This window comes from Nilaparvata lugens, chromosome 1, assembly GCF_014356525.2.
Source record: "Nilaparvata lugens isolate BPH chromosome 1, ASM1435652v1, whole genome shotgun sequence".
Classification (NCBI taxonomy): domain Eukaryota; kingdom Metazoa; phylum Arthropoda; class Insecta; order Hemiptera; family Delphacidae; genus Nilaparvata; species Nilaparvata lugens.
The window spans coordinates 66,367,997-66,390,139 of NC_052504.1; the positions used below are offsets into that span (position 1 = coordinate 66,367,997).

The 22,143-nt window shown below is 35.1% G+C and overlaps 1 protein-coding gene across 2 annotated transcripts in view; it reads left to right on the top strand.

The window, feature by feature from the left end:
• Nucleotides 1–22,143, top strand: part of LOC111063192 (endoribonuclease ZC3H12A) — a 44,032-nt gene that overhangs the window by 12,771 nt on the left and 9,118 nt on the right. For both annotated transcript variants that reach the window (XM_039440144.1, XM_039440152.1), the window contains exons 2-4: nt 17,383–17,727; nt 18,660–18,880; nt 19,650–19,789. In XM_039440144.1, the coding sequence (XP_039296078.1) occupies nt 17,383–17,727; nt 18,660–18,880; nt 19,650–19,789 (706 nt within the window). The remainder of the gene's footprint in view (nt 1–17,382; nt 17,728–18,659; nt 18,881–19,649; nt 19,790–22,143) is intronic.

The window sequence follows — 22,143 nt, forward strand, 5'->3', positions numbered from 1 at the left end:
AATCTAAAAAGTGTTCTTAGAAATATAATATTTTGTATATGTGTTACATAGTTATTTTGGTTTGGATAATTGCAAGTTGAACAGCACTGGCCCACTGGCCCAGATTGCAGTTGAAATCAAAACAGGAATCATTCAACTTCGCGTGGAAAATAGGTTGACGGTTGACCCATCCAATTAGAATCTGATTGTCACCAAGTTATTATTTGGAAACTAGTGAGATTACTTGAGATACACAAGGTTTATCACATATCTGAAACGGATACACACAATAACTTGCGGGCTTTAGGTATTCCATATTTTTAACGTGGGAATTAAATATTGAAAATCCTGTTGTAGATTCGGTTCATCAAAATGAAATTAATCTTGAACCAATTATTCGTATAAATCCATTATTATTCAATCAAAAATACCACGAGCTGATATGTATTCACTAGTATACACTACAATCTTCAAACAGAAAAAATTACTGGTTTTAGACTGTATATTTTATTTTAATCAGATACGGATGAAAATTGAAATTTGCTGTCTTCAATTTATGCAATTAAAATCAAAATCATAATCATGTTTAAAACTCAAACTTATCAATTGCTTTTCTATGATTTATAGTCGATGTGCTGGTCATAGTAATAAACTTCAGTCTTCATATTCCAGTAGAAATTCCTCTTGAGTATCGGTACCACTTTTTATCAATTCCTCATTATTAAAATTTATCTTCTTGCAATCGGACTTGAATTTCATAAGATTTGAATAGCTTTATTGACCAAATGGAGAAGGGTGAAAGTAAAGCGAGAAGTTGAGGGAGAAAGTTTTGAAAGTTTCAACTCGCAGTCGGCAGCCCACGAGCTTGTTCCATCCCCACGATGGAAGCTCGTAGTAACTCTTCAAAAATCTTTCTTTCGGAGTTGAATTGAAGTTCTTCTAAGATATGCTCGGAAGAAATGTTCCTCTTTCCATTCTCCCTGATTCATTTGCTTTGAGGGCCAGAGGAATGATGGTGATAGTAAAATTTAGGTAACATTTTATTTATTATATTATTAAGTTTCAATACTCAAAAATTAAAAAAATGAGAAAATATGCTAGCTGACTCAGTGCAGTTAATTGTAAAAAATACGAGATGCGAGATTTAGCTATTAAGTATTTGTAATGGACAAATGCTTTCACAGAAGTAAACATCTCCCAAATGATCGCGTCCAACAGTTGTGAAGTATGAAGCCTTCTCTTTCGAATGAGACATTTCCCATGCCTGTAGTAAAATTATTAGTTTGACGTGACGTCCAATTGTTTGCCTTATATCAATCAATATTCATCACATGCATGACTTTTTTAGGTAGTTTTAGCGTTTCTAAGAAGGCACAGAAGACTCAGAATTGATTCACGCCCGAATAACCCTCTCAAGTCAAAAATAGATGAAATTATTGAAAAAGTCAGTAAATCTGATGTGATGACAATGTGATGTGTGACCATCGGTTACAATTCGTGCAAAATTATAGGAATTGACATAGAATGTGTGTGACTAATTTCACATACAAATTTCCAAGCAAAAAGTGTGTTTAGAATGACGCCTTAACAGAAAAGAGCTCGCAAAAATGTGCGTTCTGACACTTTTGTGTAATTTTAAATTAACAGTTGTAAGTGACCAGTACTTCTCTCAAAGTGATAATATAAACAGAAATTTGGGTTTCACTAATGTTAATTAAACAAAACGTCATTGCATGAACTGGAGGGTGTGGTAAAAAAAGCTTCGATCATAATAAAGAAGCTCATAGAAGAAGACATCCACTATTTTTGAACTACGAAAAATTTGCTCAGATCATTGTAGGGGATAGAGGATGGGTGTATCTTGTAGATACAAATAAAATAATAAATTCATAACAACATTTTTTGCTACAATAATCCGATTATTTAATAGCTTCAGATCGTTTATGAAATTTAGCTTTCTATTGCCAATTAGATTGTATTGTGATGCACTTTTATTAGCCGGCAGGCGGCTCGCACCGCATGCCTTGACCCAATCCCATTGGCGATGATAAAAGCCGCTGAAAAAATGTAAATTTTGGGCGAATGATAGAAGTAGGACCCTTTTAGTAAAAACTTAGTAGAAGTTAGCTCATTCTCCGCCCATCGGAAGTAAGTATGATATTTCAAGATCATATAGATTATCAATTCCACTGATATAAACTCTCAGTGTGTGGTCTGTCTATAGGTTCAAGGTCTCGTGGTAGAATATAGCACCAACACTGTAAAACATTTCGGCTGTGAAGTGAAGTTGAACAACACTTTGTTTATAATTGGAATAATGACTCTTACTTATAAATCCAATTTTATCCGCCTGCGTGTTTGATGGTAACACACACTCATTACAGAAGATTAGAACCTCTATATTGTTTTATTCGTTGGTTTATTAATTCAATAGATATTAATAATTTTAAGCCTACCCATAGCTAAACATTGTTGTTCTGATTAACATCAGTATTACAACCCTGCCTTTAGTAAGAAAGTTTAATTCATAAATAATCCTTCAATTTATTCAGCAGTCAAAATAGATAGGACACTCTATGATTCATTCCATGTCAACATGGAACATTGATTGAATGGGAAGCATTGATATTTCTATAAGGAATGCTGACAGTATGCAGTGTATATCATTATAGTTGTTTTAATGTTTTTTAATACATTTATCAAATCAATACAATAGGAACTAATAAACAACAACCTTTAAAACTTATTTTATTTCTAAATTCATAAATTTCATTTTAAAAACCAATCATTGTCCAGTCAGAGAAATCATCATTCAAAGTAAGCAAATAACAAAGCTGATGTTTAAGCTGCAGGCAAGTGATGTTGGTGCATGCCGAGATGCATCTTGCATGTGAATGCAGTGCACTCGCAATGCAACATCCAGCTGTGAGTAGTGAATGGCTGAATCGGTAGCACGGCCGTTAGGTTGACCCTGTGGCGGGTTGGTGGGCGGGGGGCGGGGCGGGGGTCCCTAAGCCGAGCCGGACCTATGCGGTGATAAGACCGAGAGCACAGACCTCGTTTGAGTGCGCCCTGACCCGGACCTGCCATGCTCTTCCTCCCCCTTCTTCGACCAGGAAGCTTTGCTTCCATTTTTCACCCACTTGAGACGCCCCGAGATGTGATCCGCGCCGGCATAGTTCTACTTATCCGAAGCCTTTATTTGGCGTGACAACACCTCACACTATTTAGATTACGTGTACCAATCGGATGTGTCCAGCTCTTATTCCGCTGTGACACGAATTTATGAATGTAATTAGAGAACTTGAGCACCAGGATATCTTGGTTCAATTATGGTTATTATATGCTTTAGTTCATCTCTCTACATTAAAGTAATATCAGTAAATACTTTCATCATAATCAAACATGACATGTTCAACAGAATAACTTGAAAACGAAAGAGTACAATTGCGACCATACATCGAATCCGTATTCATATTGTATCTGTTAACTTGGTAAAATTTAAAAGATAAATATCTAATTTTTCTACATATGTATTTAATATGAACATCCCATTTAAGGTTTCCATCAATTATAATTCCCAAATACTTAGTATTATTGACTTTTTTAATGGTGGGACAATCACAATTACCCAAGTTTAAATTGCACTGAGAATGGAGTCTCAAATCTTGATTCTCGTTAGGCTGTCCCACTCTATTTGCAGAGAAAGTTATGTAATTAGTTTTTTCAATATTTAAACTTAAGGTATTCTTATCTAACCACTTCTTAATTAAAAGCATATTATTTTCAGCTATGGTATGAACTTCGTTCCATGAATTACCGTGAAAAATAGCTGCAGTATCATCTGCAAAGGATATCACAGTTGAGTTTAGAAGTCTTAAATTTAAAAAGTCATTTACATAGAGTATGAAAAGGATGGGAGAAAGTACAGTACCTTGAGGAAGACCATAAGAAGTTAAGTTAGTTACACTAGATTGATCATTTATGGTTAGGGACTGGGTTCTATTACTCAGATAGCTTTTGAACAATTTAAGCGAGACTCCTCTGAAACCATAGGACTCCAGTTTATTGAACAAAGTATTATGAGGTATTGTATCAAAAGCTTTGCGTATATCCAGGAAGACCGCAATAGTTTTCTTATTGGAGTTTATTTTATCAGATAAAGTATTTATGAACTTTATCAGAGCGTCAGATGTACTTTTACCATTTTGGAAACCGAATTGGTTCTTGTTGATTATTTTGTTAAGATTCAAGAAAGAAACAACTCTTGACTTTATTAGTTTCTCCATTATTTTAGCAAGGTTGCTGATAAGACTAATCGGTCTATAATTACAGGGATTAGTCGGGTCACCTTGTTTGAATAGAGGTTTTATTTTGGCTGATTTGAGGTGCTCGGGAAAATATCCCTCCTCAAAGCATCTATTAAAAATGAAAGCGAGAGGTTGAGATATAAAATTGGCTATTTTCTTCAGCGTAATATTACCTAGACCATCAATACCAGGACTGCAGTTGTTCTTTAGATTTTTAATAGTTGCCTCAACTTCAACTGGGCAAGTTGGTCTCATAAAAAACGTGTTATCGATCTGTATTGCAGGAAATCGATCACCAGTATTATCAGGGATATTGATAGTTTGAGCTTGTAATTTACCCACATTTGTGAAATAATTGTTGAGGGAGTGAGCATCAAGTTCAGTACTCTTTTCCTTGATACTGGCCTCACCTATAACTTCGTTTATGCACTTCCACAACTTCATGCTGTTGTTATTACAATTTTCAATTTTCCCTTTATAGTAGACTTCCTTTGCATGATTTATGATCTTATTCAAACCATTACGATAAGCCTTATATTCATTCTTTAAGATATTGTTATTAGGATCTCTTCTGAGTCTAGAATGCATTTTGTCTCGCGTGATTATTGATCTTATGATGCCTTCAGATATCCAGGGCTTCAGGGGACGAAGTCTGTTAGGTATCACTTTTACCTTCTTGCATTGATTGATGAGACTGGTCAAACGATCGACAAATTTATCCATAATAGTGTCAATGCTTCCATTCACGGTATAGATTTCTTCCCAATCCTCATTCCTTATGCGTTCCAATAGTGCATGATAGTTGGTTCTAGTTAATGTATTTATCAATACGTTTCTATTATCCTTATTGATAGGAACCTTCACCAAGTTCAGTACAACCGCGTAGTGGTCAGTTATGGTTGTCCTGAATATAGCTCCTTTAATGGACATAGAATGGTTACCTGAATCTTTATAAAAAATGTGGTCAATGCAAGAATTTGTTGTGGTTGTTACTCTGGTATCACCAGTTATGTAAGACTTATAGCCATTACTATTGAAAATATGCAGATAATCTTGAACAGGAACACTAGTTGAATGTGTATTTATATTCATGTCTCCCGCCACACATACATTTATTCCATTAGGAATTTTACTGATTTCATTACTCAGACTATTAAGAAAATTATCAATATTTTGATTACTTGGTGATCTATAAACCCCAATCACCTTCACAATAAAATCATCAATTCTTAAGTCAGCACTAACTACATTGGCATCAGTAATATCGAGTGAAACTTCATTGAATCTTATGCTATCTTTTATGTACATGCATAATCCATCACATTTATTCTGTTTAGTGTACTTATTTATTGCCGTATATCCAGGAATGTTGAAAATGAACGGCATATCTGCAGTCAACCAGGTCTCAGTTAATATTATAATGTGAATATCAGTTTTCAATTCATTGAGACAGCAAATAAACTGATCGAAATTAGCATTCAAACTACGTATATTCATAGACATAATATTGAAACACTCAGCATCCTTATTTCTGTCTTCGTGAAAGTGATAGTTCAAATAATCGTCGATTACATCTGTTTCATTTTCTGTTTCTAAAATATTAAGAACTTCTTCAGTGTCACTCATAACTTATATCATCAGGTCCACTTCTCTTTTCCTTGTTCCATTTAACAAGCCCCTCACTATCTATGAATTTAAGTTTCTTAATTAGTTTGTCCACAGCATCATCTACCAGACTGGTTGTTAAATACCTGAAAGTTTTATTTTTATATATTTTAGCATTTTCGTTATCAGTGTTTTGAAGTAGGGTCCGTAATTCAATCATAGAGTTTATGAATGCTTCACGTTTATTATTACCTTCGAAGAATCCCACAGGGTACTCAACTCCCGGACTATCAGATAGCTTAGGTATATTAAGAAAATTGATTTCGCAATAACCTCGATAATAAAAAATAAACTTCAAATCTCTAGCTCCTATGACAGTACTCAAGAGTTCAGTGGCAGGAATATCAAAATAAGTTTCACCCAGATTGTTAAAAGAATCAATTCCTACAATCAAAGGGTAATTGAATTTACTCCAATCATTTATTCTATTCAAAAGATCAATAAGTATCCCATTTTCACCATCATTTAATATGAAAATAGGAATCTTCTTATCAGAAAACAAAACTCGTATACAATTTGAATCCAGTAACACATTCAGGTGATTCCATTCTTCAAGAGAGAAATATTTTTTATTTCTAAGCAGAGAGAGACCTTTGGATGTTTTAATATTATTTCCTATTTTTGTAAAAGATATCATAACATCAACCCTCTCACCAAAATTATAAACTAGACTTATCTTACTTTTATCAGTATTAGTTGTTACGTAGAAACTATCAATTTTGTTAAGGATGGAATTTAAAGTAATCATTTTGTGTTGGGTTGATTGCTTGATTTTACTATCACTATTATTTTTATTTATCCTCAGTATATTAAATATTTTTCTTTCAGATTCCATAATCAGTTCTATCAATTATTTGTTGTAGCGCTTTTTGATAGGAAGGGCACTCTCTGTCACCTACTTTGTGATCGAAAGCTTTTTTATCATTGCGGCAATTTAAACATGAGGGCTTTTTGTCTCTATTAGGGCACTCTTTAACATCATGTCCTGTAGTGGAACAGTGAGCACAGGTGTTTTGTGCTTGAGTGCAATGCTTACTGATATGTCCAATTTTTTGGCACTTGAAGCAACGAGAGACGGCAACATAGTCTCCAACTCGGCACACCCTCCAATCAATACCAATCCGCGATTTGTTAATAAATTCTTTTCTTAATTCACCAGTGCACTCCACTACCCAGTGCACGGTGTTTTTGTTTTTCGGTCCTATTTTAAAAATCGGCCTGAAGTTTTTCAAGAAATTTTCCCTACTCAATGACGATGACTCGAGATTTCTCTCAAACACATCGTTTGCCAATTCAGCAGCAGTTATATCTGCAGCGACGTGATACAGTATTATTCTTGGCAATTTGGATTGTGGCTCGCTTACCTTTATGTTTGGATGTTGCAGGACTTTATCACCCAAAACATTTTCTTTATTGGCCCTTGGGTGAAGCACTAACAGCACACCTCCACCACGGACATCAACGGCTTTTTTAATGTTCAAATTTTGTTCACGGGTGATGTTCTTTTTTATTGTTTCTCGAATTTTTCCGCTTTGTTCCTTTTCCGTTCCATTTATTTTTGCTGGCTTCAGGATGATCACATTCTCCTTGGGTGACAGCTTCTTGGTCCGGGGCGGAGACTCCCTGGCTGCAGCAGTGGAGGCGGCACTCGATAATGAGATCGGCTTGTTGTGGCTTTTTGCAACTTCACTTGCTAGTTTATTCACACTCTGCTCCAGAGTGTGAATTTTTCCAAACATTTCCGCGTTGTTTTCTTGAATATTTTGCTTAACGTCTATTCTTTCGATACTGATGTTGAGTTCATTGCACACATTTAAAAACGAATCATAGTCCTCTCTGGATACTTTTTTTTTCACGAAAATATCACTCCCCCATTTTAGAAATTTCTCTTGTATAATTTTAAGAGAACGTACCTCGAAACGTATTCCGCTATCGTTTTTACTTTTCGGTGGCAATTCGGGAGGCATATTCATTTCATCCTTTTCCTCCTCTTCCTCGTATTCGAGCTGCGCGGATGGTGGTAGTTTTATTGGCGAATGGATCATCTTAAGGCTGATAGATCCAAAACACCATAATTTATTGATAGTTCGATAGTTGTTTTTTAAAGAAACAGAACCTAATTTTTAAAGAGAGCAACGTTCAAACGAAAAATTTGGTGACACACTTTTAACTCAGAAAAAAAAAACGTTGAGTAGTTTTCACTATGAAAAACTGCTGAGTAGACTGCTGATTGTTGGTGTTGACACCACTTGTTCCACTTTCACTACTAATACTACTCTACACTAATTATTCGCTACGTTCAGCACTCTACGGAGGTCTGATTACGACTGAATTTAAAATATTACACAATACTTCGTATTAGAAATTATTTCTCCTCTTAGAAAAGGTGAAATGATTCACATATTGTTGACGTCGCTATGTAATGGAAAATCCCAGCCCTGGGTGAAAATGCGTCCAACGCCAATCAGAGAATTCACGGCGCAAATTGTGCATGAAACCCATACCGAATATTATGCTTCTTTCAAGGTGAACTGCGTCATTGGGATCTGTTATAAAACTTTCGGGGGAACTTGAGGGTATCCACTACCAAGTGAAATTGAAATTAACTTATTATTCCCATCCAATATATTCCACCAATTTAGCTATTTTCAACTCGTATTCATATAAACTATTTCTCCAATCAGGCAGTTCATTGTAGTTCCTGGCACATCCTGCAATGCTTATCTTGAGCTTACTCTGTTTCTCATTTATAAATAAATAAATAATTTATTGTCAAAAACATGAAAATGTCATAACAACGTCAGTTCAAACTTACAGTAGTCTAATAACACATCATATATACACTTACATACATCACATTTCATTTATATTATTTTAATCTATTTTATTTTTAAACTCAATTGTCTAGCACTCTCAAGTCCAAAAAACAAACATTTACTCAAATAACTTTCAAAATTGAATTTCGAAAAACTCTTCTACCTTATATAAACATTTTCCAACCAGCAAATTCTTTAAAAATCGTTTAAAACTCACACAGTTACTTTCTCTTATCTCATTAGGGAGAGCATTAAAAAGTTTAATAGACATGTATTGCCAATTCTTTTGCGATCCCGCATACTGACAATAATTAACTCTAATATTATTTCTATGCCTAGTTCCATAACTATGTACATTACTGTTCAACACATATTCACTAATAGTTTTCTTCATTGATGTTAGGCATGGTTATACAATGATGGCACTGTCAACAGTCCCATACTAACAAATAAATCTCTGCATGGTGTGAGAGGGCCCTTCTTACATATTATTCTCAAGGCCTTTTTTGAAGCTTGAACAAGACATGGGAGGATGAGGAATTTCCCCATAGTTGAATGCCATAAATTAGATGGCTATGAATATGCGCAAAGTACACATTCATTAATACTGAGGTATCTACAATTTGGCTCAGTCTCCGAAGAAGATAGATGCCTTTGTTAATTCTTTTTGAATATATTACCTCTATGTTTACAATTTACTGAAATATCTACTAATCATTGTGTTCTCAAGTACAATATGAAATCGGACCCTATATATTTATTTGATATTGTGTAATTGGAAAAATTAATCAGCCTAGTCTCCCAACACCCATCTTGATGTAATTAATACGCTTGTACTACAAAGTAAACTTTGAAAAGGGAAGAGTGGCTGGCTATTTGTTCTCTGGACAGAGTAGCCTGTCTTGTGTCTTCGTAGAAGAGAGTTGCCTGTTTGGACTGACCTAAAAAGAAAAAGCCAATCACTGGTGTAGGTGAAATGGCAGGTGGATCAGATTCATCCCCTTTTTTCTGAACTCTATTGTCTCAGAGCCTAGACATGTTGTCGAGTTCAAATCGGCTGGAATCCATTAGTGCTACTTTGATATTTCATGAAACCGTGAAAAGAACCGATTTTTATTCTATCGGTTTTTTTTTAAAAAGCTCGGCTGTCATTAACAAATTTCAAGACGTTTCTTGTGACTGACCATAATTTATATAGGTACAGTTGATACCATGAAATTGGCACTATATTTTTCATTTTTATTTTTTTAAAGTGCTTTAATGGCCTAAATCTTGAGATTTATTATTCCTTATTCCGATTATATCCTATTCTCATTTATTATTAAACACTCTTATCTTGTTGGATTCCATATACATCTCTATCAGAAAAAAATATTTTTTCAGCGCGTATTGTTCAAGTTCAAACGTTATCACGTGTATTCACTTTTTGGTAACGTTCTTCCTCAAACGGTACCACTCTCCTATGAAATAGCTTATTATTGTGAAATATATTAAATAGTTTATTATTTCCATGAAATAGTTTAGTTGAAGTGGAATTTGAAAAAAAAATAGTTTTGGGTAGTTATGAATTTTTTTATTTTATTTGAAGAGCATTAGTCTGAGCTTATACACTAAGTCTCGTATTTTTGGGAAATCTCATCCCGGATCTGACAGGCTAGACAGGTGTGCTGTTCAACTTGTCTTCCATTATTCTGTCCATAATTTTCCTACCATGGATTAGCTTTCGATTAAAATATTCAAAACAACGCATTTTCCATGCTCAATTGTTGGTAGCTAATTATTCGGATGATGCAAATAATGATTAGATTGCTTTGTCCTGATTGACGAAAGCAGACAAAGCGTGTGTAATTTTGCCAGTGTAATTTTAAATCTGTAGGCGTGCCGATGCCGAATAGAAGGCCGCTAACGTTGTCATTGTGATAGTTAGCCCTTTTGATCGGTGAGCTACCTACCGCTGGCGTTTCATTTCCTAGTAGTGCGGTGCGGTGCGGTGCGGTGCGAGCAAGGTCTGCTCTGCTGTGCTGTGCGGTGCACCGTGACTTATTGGACCTGCCTACGCGGCTCTCAGCTCCAACCGGTCCTTCTCAGCCCACTCGTCCAACCCCACCCACCCCTCCTCTCAAGGTCTGGCGTTTTTCGCTGTCACCTTATCTTCAACAATCTTCAAATCCTGTAAAGAGTTGATCGAAAGTGGTCGTTTGTTTCTGGTAGCAGCGAAAATTATCATTTTGAGCGTGCTAAATAAATTCACAGAAAACAGTTCACAACACGGCTACAATATCATTAGTCCAGTAGCCTACTGAGAAAATTGAACAGTAGTTCCGTGTTGGCTGATTCTGCTATTGGATCTTTTATTGTTCGGTACACTTTGAGCTCTGCAGAAAAAAGTTTGATTTCAATGATTCAATATTTGAGAACAAGGTCTCGTTTATACAAAAAATGGGTGGTGAGCAGTTGCGAAACTACTTCAAAACTAAGTAACTAATTCTATTAACATATAATGACTGCTTTCACATATGCCATCACCTTAAGATCTGTCACTCACTCAAATTTCTATATGTGATAAATTCAAACCTCATAAACAAGCTATTATAGATTGCGTTGGGTTATTATCACTTATTTGATTTCTTCATGAAGGGTCATAGGCTGAAGGGTGTTAGAGAAAAAATAGTAAATAATTGTAAACTCCAACTTTTCCGTTCAATTTTTTTTAAACATTAGCTTTCGACATCTCCAATGTTGTAAATATGAACGTGAGAAATTTTATCTTGACCAAAAATCAATCACATAGTTCCTGAAAGAACTTTTAGATGAAATTAATTGACATTGAATACATGGAATCTCTATGGTCCACAGTAGTTCTAGTCCCTTCAATCCTTTTCCTCTTATTTGATTATGTTTCTTACTGTTAATTTCATAATATAAAACTTCTTTCATTCCAAGGATTTGTTTGACGTTGAAACATGAATTAGGATAATAGTTTCCAAACTATATTATATGATCATCAGATAGCATTTTTACATTTTGATATTAATGTCTAATGTCTCGATTGTAATCGCTGTAGATCCGTAGTCAACAACGAAAAGTGAAGTGTTGCCGATGATAAGGAAAGTGTTTTTTCGGTGTGAAGTTGCTCAGTGGCACACGTGTGCGAAAAGCGCAATCCTGTTGTCGAATTCATTCAATGTTTGTGGTGCGTTTATTTCGGCATCAATTGGTGGTGTAGCAGTGAGAAAAGAGAGCGGAGATCCGTGTGGGAGATGACCTGACGGCCGAGACGCTTTCAGGTCCTGTTTTCTCTTTTCGCTCGCTCGCTCCCCCGCTGCTTCAATTGCCACGGGGGAGAGACAGAGACAGAGCAGAGAATGAATGTGAAGAGCGGATGGCTATCAGCTATCAGTTGTCGATCGCGTCTTGTCTTGTGACGCACGTCCACTCATGCATCTCTCCACTCTCATGCACCTCCGTCACATTCACGCGCTCATGAATATTGATGAAGCTAAATACGAGTTTGCACTGATTTTCACCCATCTTGGTAGGATTTCCCTCGCATCTCACACTCACTTATGATAATTAATTATTCCATTCTGCGTGTGTTGAAAGCTCCGTCGTATATGCAGACTTCTTACTTTTCTCACGGATTGCTAGTGCTCTAGTGCTCGTTTCAGCCACATTTTCAGCAACAAACTTCATTGAATTTAAAATGTACTGTATTTAATAAAGATATCAATCGTACAAGTTGAGATACTTGTGTAGAAATAGTAAATAATATAATATGTTGACAATCTTTATCAAGAACACCAAAAATTATTCCCATTGTAAGGCCTACCATACACGTTTCGATCGGTCTTAAGGCCCGGACTCTTTAGTCCCGGTCTTAAGACCGGGCCTCAATGGCGGTCTCCCCATTCACGTACCGATCGGCCTTAGGGCCGTTGCGTCTCAAGTACCGTATCCAGTAGCGCGGTAGCTCTATTAAATACAGAACGCTTGAAAAATTCAGCAACTGCATGCAACATGATTATAAATAGTGCAAATGACAACCTCGCCTCGAATAATCCAAGCAGTGTTTCATTACAGCCTTTCTAGAGGCAATCAGCTGCTTGCGTTTGAAATAATTTAGTCAAATATTTTGTAAATTACCAGCCTTTAGCATACAATTTGGTACAATAAATTGTACAATAATACATACCATGCAGACGCTCTCCTAACTTTAAAATTCCTTGGAGACCAAAATACGACCTTCCGACTACTTTTGACAATTGAAAATAATTTCAAAATAATTCTGTGAAACTTTCTTGCTTTCACCACCCACTTATCTTTCAAAACAAAAAAGTTTCGAGCATGACGAAAATTTAATGTTTTCTGCTCGAAATGTATCGACGTTGACGAACATAATCATTAATTAAAAAATTATTATGGGTCGGATAAAAATCATCCAGACACCAATAGAAAGGAGACATTCTCTCCGTTAATTTGATATAAAATTGTTACACATTACAATGCCCCATGATTCTGGGAGAGTTATATTCAAAAGAAAAACAAATCTTCGCGATGTTATCAATTTTATCATAAAAGTTGAATTTTCTTCAATCCTTCAACCCTGAAACTTTTTTAGCACTACTAGGACAGGACTAGACAGGTATTAAACAGTAATATTTCTATTATCTTAGTTGATCATATCATTATTACCATATTTGAACAGAGAGGAAAATACGAAATCTAATTTTTATCTCATTTCATGTGATCAACTGCAACTATGATAATAGGAATATTATAATATGAAAATAGGAATATTATAATCATATATTATCATACCAGCCTCAGCAGATAATTTATTCAGCCGAATGTGATGCCACACTCCAAAAACACCACACTACTACACACACACTGACCCTACTGCTTGGGGGATGTGTTGATTCCTCAACTATTCCGCTCACTCTGAAGTGAAACTAGGGGATGATCAGTGCAGTATTCGTTTCCTGAAAAAACATGTTTTTATTGTGACTGTTAACTTTCTCCTACTCACACTGAGGCACAACTGGGGATGAAAAATGAATATCGACTCTCTCGAAAAACCGATTTTTTGTAAAATAGATTTCTTTTTTTCGATAATCGATTTTTCAAGAAATCGATTTTTAGAATAATTTTGCTATCCATAACACGTGCAAAACATGTTGACCAAGGGTATAATTGATTTTTCAAGAAATCGATTTTAAGAATGATTTTGCTATCCATAATACGTGCAAAACGTGTTGACTGAGGGTAGAAAATATGGCAGAGGGAGAAGAGCGGGTGTTTTGGCCTTAAGACGAAACCAGGTTTCCCCATTCACGTTCAGTTCCGTCTCAAGAGCAATTAAAATTAATCCGTCTTGAGGCCGGGCCTCACTTGATTCCAGTGCGGCCGAAATCCGGCCTTGAGATCACTTTTCGTCTTGAGGCCACACCATACACGTTTCGATCGGCCTTAAGACCCGGAATGAAGAGTCCGGGCCTTAAGACCGATCGAAACGTGTATGGTAGGCCTAATATGTACATAGTACATTTCACATACTACCTCTATATAAACTGCATAACGTTACTTTATCCAAAATTTCATCGGGAGGATCGGGTAATTTCGCTCAGCTGTGATGATAAAGTTTATCATAAAGTTACTTTATCATCACAGCTGAGCGAAATTACCCGATCCTCCCGATGAAATTTTGGATAAAGTAACGTTATGCAGTTTATATAGAGGTAGTATGTGAAATGTACTGGAATTGAAGAGTAAATGTGAAATGATTAGAATCTCAATTGGCAGATCTGTACTGACTGTACTGTACCTCTGGTTCTGTAGTTCGTATACCAAATGCGACACATTATCGTTTTCTTGTTATATTATTAGGTTATGAATTGATTTAGTGATCGCCCATTGTGGATTAGCTCACGTCAAGTGACAACACCAGTACCAGCTCAGCTCTTGCACATGAACAAAGTGAAATTGAACCGGATGGGTTATGAAATCAACAGTGTCAACAATGAAGCTGTTATTAATGATGGCCGCAGATTTCCTAACAGAAAGCTATTTACATAAATCCTATTTGGATAGTAGATAAAATCTATTTCTGAACATGGATTTGCTTGGATTTATACTGCCAAACTTCTTGCTCAACGTCCGTTTTTAGTATTTAAAATGCTCGAAAGAATTTGATTTTTTCTAAATAAAAATATTTTTATGCCACTTTTTCCAACCCTTTTCCAACTTTATGCCACTTTTCTCTTCAAATGTAATGCCACAATTCGAATACATTGAATTTGGGCTCACTCTTCAAAACCGTTTTATTATAAAAACTTCTTTTGAAGAATTTGCAAATAAATATATTTGTTGTTGGTTATCCATCTTGTTTTCACTATTATTATTACTATTAAATTTTTGTTGAACTTCAAAGTGAAAAAACACTCACATTCTTTGATGTGGCGACGTCCGTTTCGTGCTGTTATTGCACATTTTCAAGCCAAATAGAAACTGAAGTGTTTAAGGTTATGAGGGTGAAATTTGGTGGGGGAGGAGGGAAGTTTTGGCGGTTAATAGAGGAGGATTTAAATGAGTTTGTCAAACAAGGTGTGGGAGGAAAAGTTGATTTGGTCATTTAGAATATTGTTTGGCTGTTGTTTGGTGTGTTTGTATATTTCAAACTGTTCTAGTACATTTAATTTTCTGTTTTTGTGGGAATAGTGGAGTATTTCGAGGTTGTTGTCTATGTCAGGACATAGATGATATAGACAACAACCTCGAAATACTCCACTATTCCCACAAAAACAGAAAATTAAATGTACTAGAACAGTTTGAAATATACAGACACACCAAACAACAGCCAAACAATATTCTAAATGACCAAATCAACTTTTCCTCCCACACCTTGTTTGACAAACTCATTTAAATCCTCCTCCATTAACCGCCAAAACTTCCCTCCTTCCCTACCAAATTTCACCCTCATAACGTTAAACACTTCAGTTTCTGTTTGGCTTGAAAATGTGCAATAACAGCACGAAACGGACGTCGCCACATCAAAGAATGTGAGTGTTTTTTCACTTTGAAGTTTTACAAAAATTTAATAGTAATAAATATAAATTCAAGTAGTCAATAGAATGAATGAATTCGATGATGTGATGAAGTTTGAACAGCACTGTCCATTCTACTACTTACTCACGTCGTGAACAAAGTAATAGACAACGGATATTAATAGAACATAACAAAATATAGAAGAACAAGAAATGCAATTTGTTAATGATTTGTTGTCAATCATCTTTATTGTTATGCATTGTTAGTAACAATATAGACATTTTCTGTCATTTGTACTGATAAGAGATTGTAAAAATATACTTTTGCACATGAGTCTCCCTGAATTACTTTTCACAATCTGGCGATTCATTCAATCTGGCAACACAGATTTAGGCTGTTATCTCAAAACTTACTTAGTCACTAATTCTTCTTTAGCCGATTTTAAGATCAAATTAATGGACTCTTTAAGTAATGTACTTGTATAATTAGATTAATACTTCTAGTAATATTCAATTCTATTTCAGGAATATCCTGTTGAAGTTATTACTAGATGATGTTTTTTTTGCATTTTTGTCTAGCCGCTGTAAACTGTTCTTTCACATAAAATAATTCCTTTAGAGATCACGTATGTCACCACTCTCTGACTTCAAGCCTGATATTATGGTAAAAGTTAAAAACCTTGACATTACTACAACCTGATTGTCCTCACTATATTTTTTATTGATGGTAGTTGAATTGCTTTCACTTTGGACTGCATCCAAACCGAAGGTGTTGAGAGTTAGAAAGTACTTTATTGACTGATAATATGTTTACTTCTTAGACATCATAAGTCATATCTCTCTCTCCTAGATTCGATTATATCAATAGTACTAAATAATTTGTCACAATCGATCTTCGATCATCGAAAGATGTTTAATGATTGAATAATGAGCATTAAAAATTCACAAGCTTTTCAATTTGAAATTGAAATTTATTTGTTAGAAAGAAAAAACTTACAAACAGTATGAACAATAAAATACTAATATAAACAATACATCAGATAAGTTATCATAATTCAATAAGAAATCATAAAATATTGTAAACAAAATAATGTTTTGGCATTTCCCATGATTTAAAACGAATTGGATTCCACAATTCATTCAAAATGAACAAACTAAGTTCATTAACTGGATTGATCATGTTCAATTTATTCATGCTTAAAACACAAAGCCTTGTAATTATAAAAAGATACTGTTATTCTTTTTTTTAATTGAGTCAAAGTTGAATGAAATCAGTATCAAGACACTAACTTCTAGCAGAGACAGATAATCAAGGTATCTGTACAAACGATCTTACGATCTTAGTATCTATTGAAGTATTATTGGTATCTTTACTCTATGCTACTAGCTACATTTAACTAGTTGTATTTAATCATTCCATTTCTTACTCGGGAATAAAGCGTTTCCTCCACTATCATGACTGTAATTCGGTATCGCCGCTATTTCCTCACCAATATTTGAAAATTGTTATTGTAAGATTATTGAACTGTCAGTTTTCTAACAAGTGTGCTGATGATTTTTCTGTTGCAGAACTATGTGGACCAGGTTTACAGTAGCGGTGGCAGCGGCAAGATGGCGGTCGGAGGGGGGGCGGAGACGGAGGTGGAGGGTGAGGACTCGAGCTACGACTCTGATGCCGATCTCGACTCCGGGGGCGGACGCCACGACGACGTCAGCCGGACGACGTCGGACACTCTCGCCGCAGAGTACGCCGACTACGTGTCGAGTGCTGCCCTGCCGCAGGCCCAGCCGCACCCCGCCGCCAACTACACCGCCAAGGTCGAGTTTGCGCTCAAGCTCGGCTACACCGAACGCCAGGTCCAGGCCGCCCTGCAGAAGCTCGGTCCCAACCCGGGACAGAATGAGCTGCTCGCTGTGAGTAGGCCTTCATCTGCAACTACAAAACTATTGATTTTATTTTTAAAAAATTATCATTTTCACTGTTTATAATAATTTATTTTAATTTGAAAGGGTTTTAAATTTTATGACGATGCTTTTATCCTTTAAGGTCACTCTTTCTACAGTTAAAATGTTATTACAATATTTACTAATAAAGCTACTTTATGTCTGAAATATTGAGTAACGAACTAAATATTGCTAATATTGACATTGAATATCGTAGAGGAAACAACTATTAATTTCTAGAGCGTTATACTTTGAAATGAGCTTTTGAAAGGTTCTAATTTCATTTAAATTGTATTCCTCATATTGATTTTGCAATCCTTGTTGAAAACATTCATTATCACTTCATCCTACCCTTGGGCATACTGCATGTGGAACTGATTACAAAATTCTCCTCACAAGAAGCACTAATTCCTCTTGAAGCTTAATAAAAAAACTATCTCTTCCGCATCTCTTTAATGTAACTAGCTGATTGCAACTCTCACCAGCGGGCAAGGCTTGATTCCTTTTGCTGGTGATGCCGGATTACCATTGAGAATCTAATTATGATTTTGGTATTATTTATGCTTAATTTTTATTTTAATTATTTTATACTTTTGATTATAAAATTATGTATTTTCTTTTATTATGTTTTGAATATGTATTTATTGTATGGCAAATAAATATAGTTCTTGCCAATTTTCCAATCACTCAGCTCTATGCTCTTCTGTCGCTGAAGGAAATTATAGGCATATTAATTTATTCTGTACAACTGCAGTTGTACAAAAGGTGAGTAGGAAAAAAATATATCAGTGGGTCAGATTTTTTGTATGAACAGTATTTACAGTTTTGTAATCCTTGTGACGAACCTCAATATGTGTGATGCATTTAAATGTTTTAAATATAATTTATTTATATATTTTCAGGAGCTTATCAAACTAGGAGCACAGACATTGGGCCCTCGTCTCGGAGGATCGGAGAGCGATCTAGGATGCTCACTTATGAACGCTGCGGATGACAGTCTCAGCGACAGTCTGGCATCCATGCAATCCGAGCATCCCTCCATAACCGCTATCTCTGGTGAACCTCATGCAGAGCAATTGAGACTCCGGCCTGTAGTCATAGATGGCAGCAACGTAGCCAAAAGGTGAATTTCATTTTTTACTGCAGATTCTGGCGTGACTAGATGTTTCCTTTGCAACACATGCTAAACTCCTCTGTGATACTTGCTTACTGGCTTGGCAGTGCCGTTGGATAGTAGTCTGCGCGTCCGCACTTCGCGATATATGCGCATAGAAGGTGCGCATAGCACTTTGAGGTGTGGGATAAGTGTGTGGTTCACAGCCGAAATGACGACTGTAGATTCTAAGGACATTCTTACATGTGAATCTGTATTCGACTTTTGAATCACAATCCATAAAACAGCTAGGCTACAAAAAACAATTCTATTGATTCCATTTTCCTCCTGTAGTAACATTGGTGCTCTACTATGGAATTATTCACGCATAATTGTGGATAAGACTGAAAAAGTTGTAGAATTATAGTATAGTTATTTGGAATAATTATTTTCTGGTACATTCTCATCATATGAATTGAAATGTTATCGTTATTCATATAGAGTGTTGATCCTATGTAGAACTAATTAGCATTTTATGGTTGAATTTATCTATTTATTTATATTCATTTATGAACACTTACAAAACATAATACAATAATATTATAATCAAGAGAGGGCAATTGAATGATTCAAAACAGTCGATCTCACTAATTTTGACCAATAAAAGGTTCCAAAATAATATGGTTAGGTTTTCAGTTTTCTAAAATATGAGTTCAATTATTATTATCATATTCAAATTGTAATGCTATTATTACTTTATTTGGGATAGAAATATTTAAAAATTCTTCTTATTTTTCAGCCATGGTAACAAGGAAGTATTCTCATGTCGAGGAATTAAACTGTGTGTCGATTGGTTCAGATCTAGAGGACATAAAGAGATCACCGTATTTGTGCCAAAGTGGAGGAAAGAATCTTCACGCCCTGACAACCCCATTACAGGTAAAACAAATTCAAATCAAATTCTTTATTTACACATTGTAGTACAAAAAGTTAATTGTATCAAATAGTGTATCGTCAAAAATAAAATCAAAACATAAAACATATATGCTATACAGTAGGCATAGTATACTACTACTATGTAGTATACTACATCAATCATGTATAGTATGAGTAATTCCTTTTATCATTGTAAGGTTCCATTATCAAAAAACTCGTCAACACTATAAAATGCCCCTTTTACCAAAAAAGAAAAGACATCTTTTTTGAAATATCTGCGATTTCTACACTTGATTGCAGATGGCAGGTGCTTAAAGAGCTTGACTCCCATGTAACTAGGCTTCTTCTCAAAAAGCCTTAACCTATGTGAGACAACACACAAATTACCTCTAGTATTGTGTTGATGAGCCTGTGAGTTTGTTGAAAACTTTTCTTTATTATCATATGTTAGCAAGAGTAATTGATAAAAATATAGATGCAAGGCACAGTCAGAATACTCTGAGTTACGAAAGCTCCTCTACAAGATTGACCAAAATCAAGTCCACCAAGGCATCTAACAGTTTTTTTCTGTATGAGAAAAATTTTATCTAAATTTGTTTTACTGGCGCTACCCCAGAGTTCAATGCCGTAAACCAAATAAGAATATATTAGTGAGTAGTATAAAGTTTTTCCAGTACCAGGTGGAGTAATTTTGATTATAGTACGTAAGAAGAATATACTTTTTGAGATTTTACTAATGAGATTCTCTATATGTGGCACGAAAGTGAGCTTGCTGTCCAATAGCATTCCAAGTATCTTCACTACATTCGAACTTTCTATGGGTTGAGATTCGAGAACGAGCATTGGCTGAAAGATCAAAGGCTTATTTTCGAACGTAATCATATTACATTTCTTTTTATTTACACTAAGGTTGATATCATTGAAATACTGGGCCACATTATTGCTATTTAGATTTATGTTCACCTCTAAACTTTCAATACACTTACGCTGAACATTAGAGTGGTATCATGAGCATTCAACGTAATCGGGAACTTGTCTCCGTAGCGATATAGGATATCATTAATGTATATTATGAAATGAAGGGGCCCCAATATAGATCCTTGAGGTACCCCTGTAGATAGTCTCAATTTATTGGATTTAGTACTATTATTTACCGTGTCAAGCTGTACATATTGGTACCTATTTGTGAGATATGAGCTGAATAATTTATAGCTATTTCCTCTTATTCCTAATCTATAGAGCTTATCTAGAAGAGTTTTTATATGAACACAATCGAAAGTTTTTGACATCTATCATCACCCCACATGCAAATTTTGAATCTTCAGTATCCGATATTAATTGCTCAAAAATATCTATTAAAGCAGTTTTTGTCGATTTACCTGGAATAAATCCATTTTGATAAGGAGCTAAAAGTTTATTTTTCGTTAGAAAGCTCATTACTCTTGTAAACAAAATTTTCTCAAATATTTTTGATAAGGCTGGTAAAATTGATATGGGACGATGACTGTTAGCATCTGATAAAAAATTGGAATTACCTTTGCAATTTTTAGCGCATCTGGGAAGACACCCTGACGAAAACAAGAGTTGATAATCTGAGCAATAGGTTCAGCGATGACTTCAGAGCAATACTTTAGGACTTTCATTGGAATCTCATCATAACCAATACATGATTTATTCTTGAATGACTTTATTACATCAATTACCTCACTTGAATTGGTAGGTTTTAGGAAAATACTTTTTTTCTTGATAAGAATCTGTGTGCTTGCATTTACACCTGCTATCTGTCCTATTCTTGGATCCAATAGGGTAAAAAATTCATTAAAAGCACAAGCTGTTTCATTATCATTAGCAGTTAATTTTCCATTATAATTCAAGTTAATATTACTTCGATTTCCAAACTTGTCATTACCCCTAAAGTGATTTATTATTTTCCAACTTGTTTGTGATTTGTTATTCGATGTGGAGATTAGGTTCCCAAAATACTTCTTCTTTGCTTCCTCTACCTTGACATCATACAATCTCTTGACTCTATTGATTAACGCATAGTCCACATTTAGCCCATTTTTACATCTATGTGTTGCCCACCTAATCATCATTCTTATTTGAAATAGTTCTTTGGTAGCCCAGTTGAACCTTTTTTTATGCTAACTATCGTGTTTTCTTGAACTCATAACGGGACAGTATTTATTGAATTTTCCTCTTAGAGCTTTGAAAAATAAGTTGAATTGCTCATTAGCATCCGTCTTTTCCAATGTTAAATAAGACCAGTCTGAATTTTCCAATGACTTGCATAATTTTGAAAGATTAGTCTCACTAAAATTGTGAAATTTGGGTTTCATATTAACTTTATTTGATTT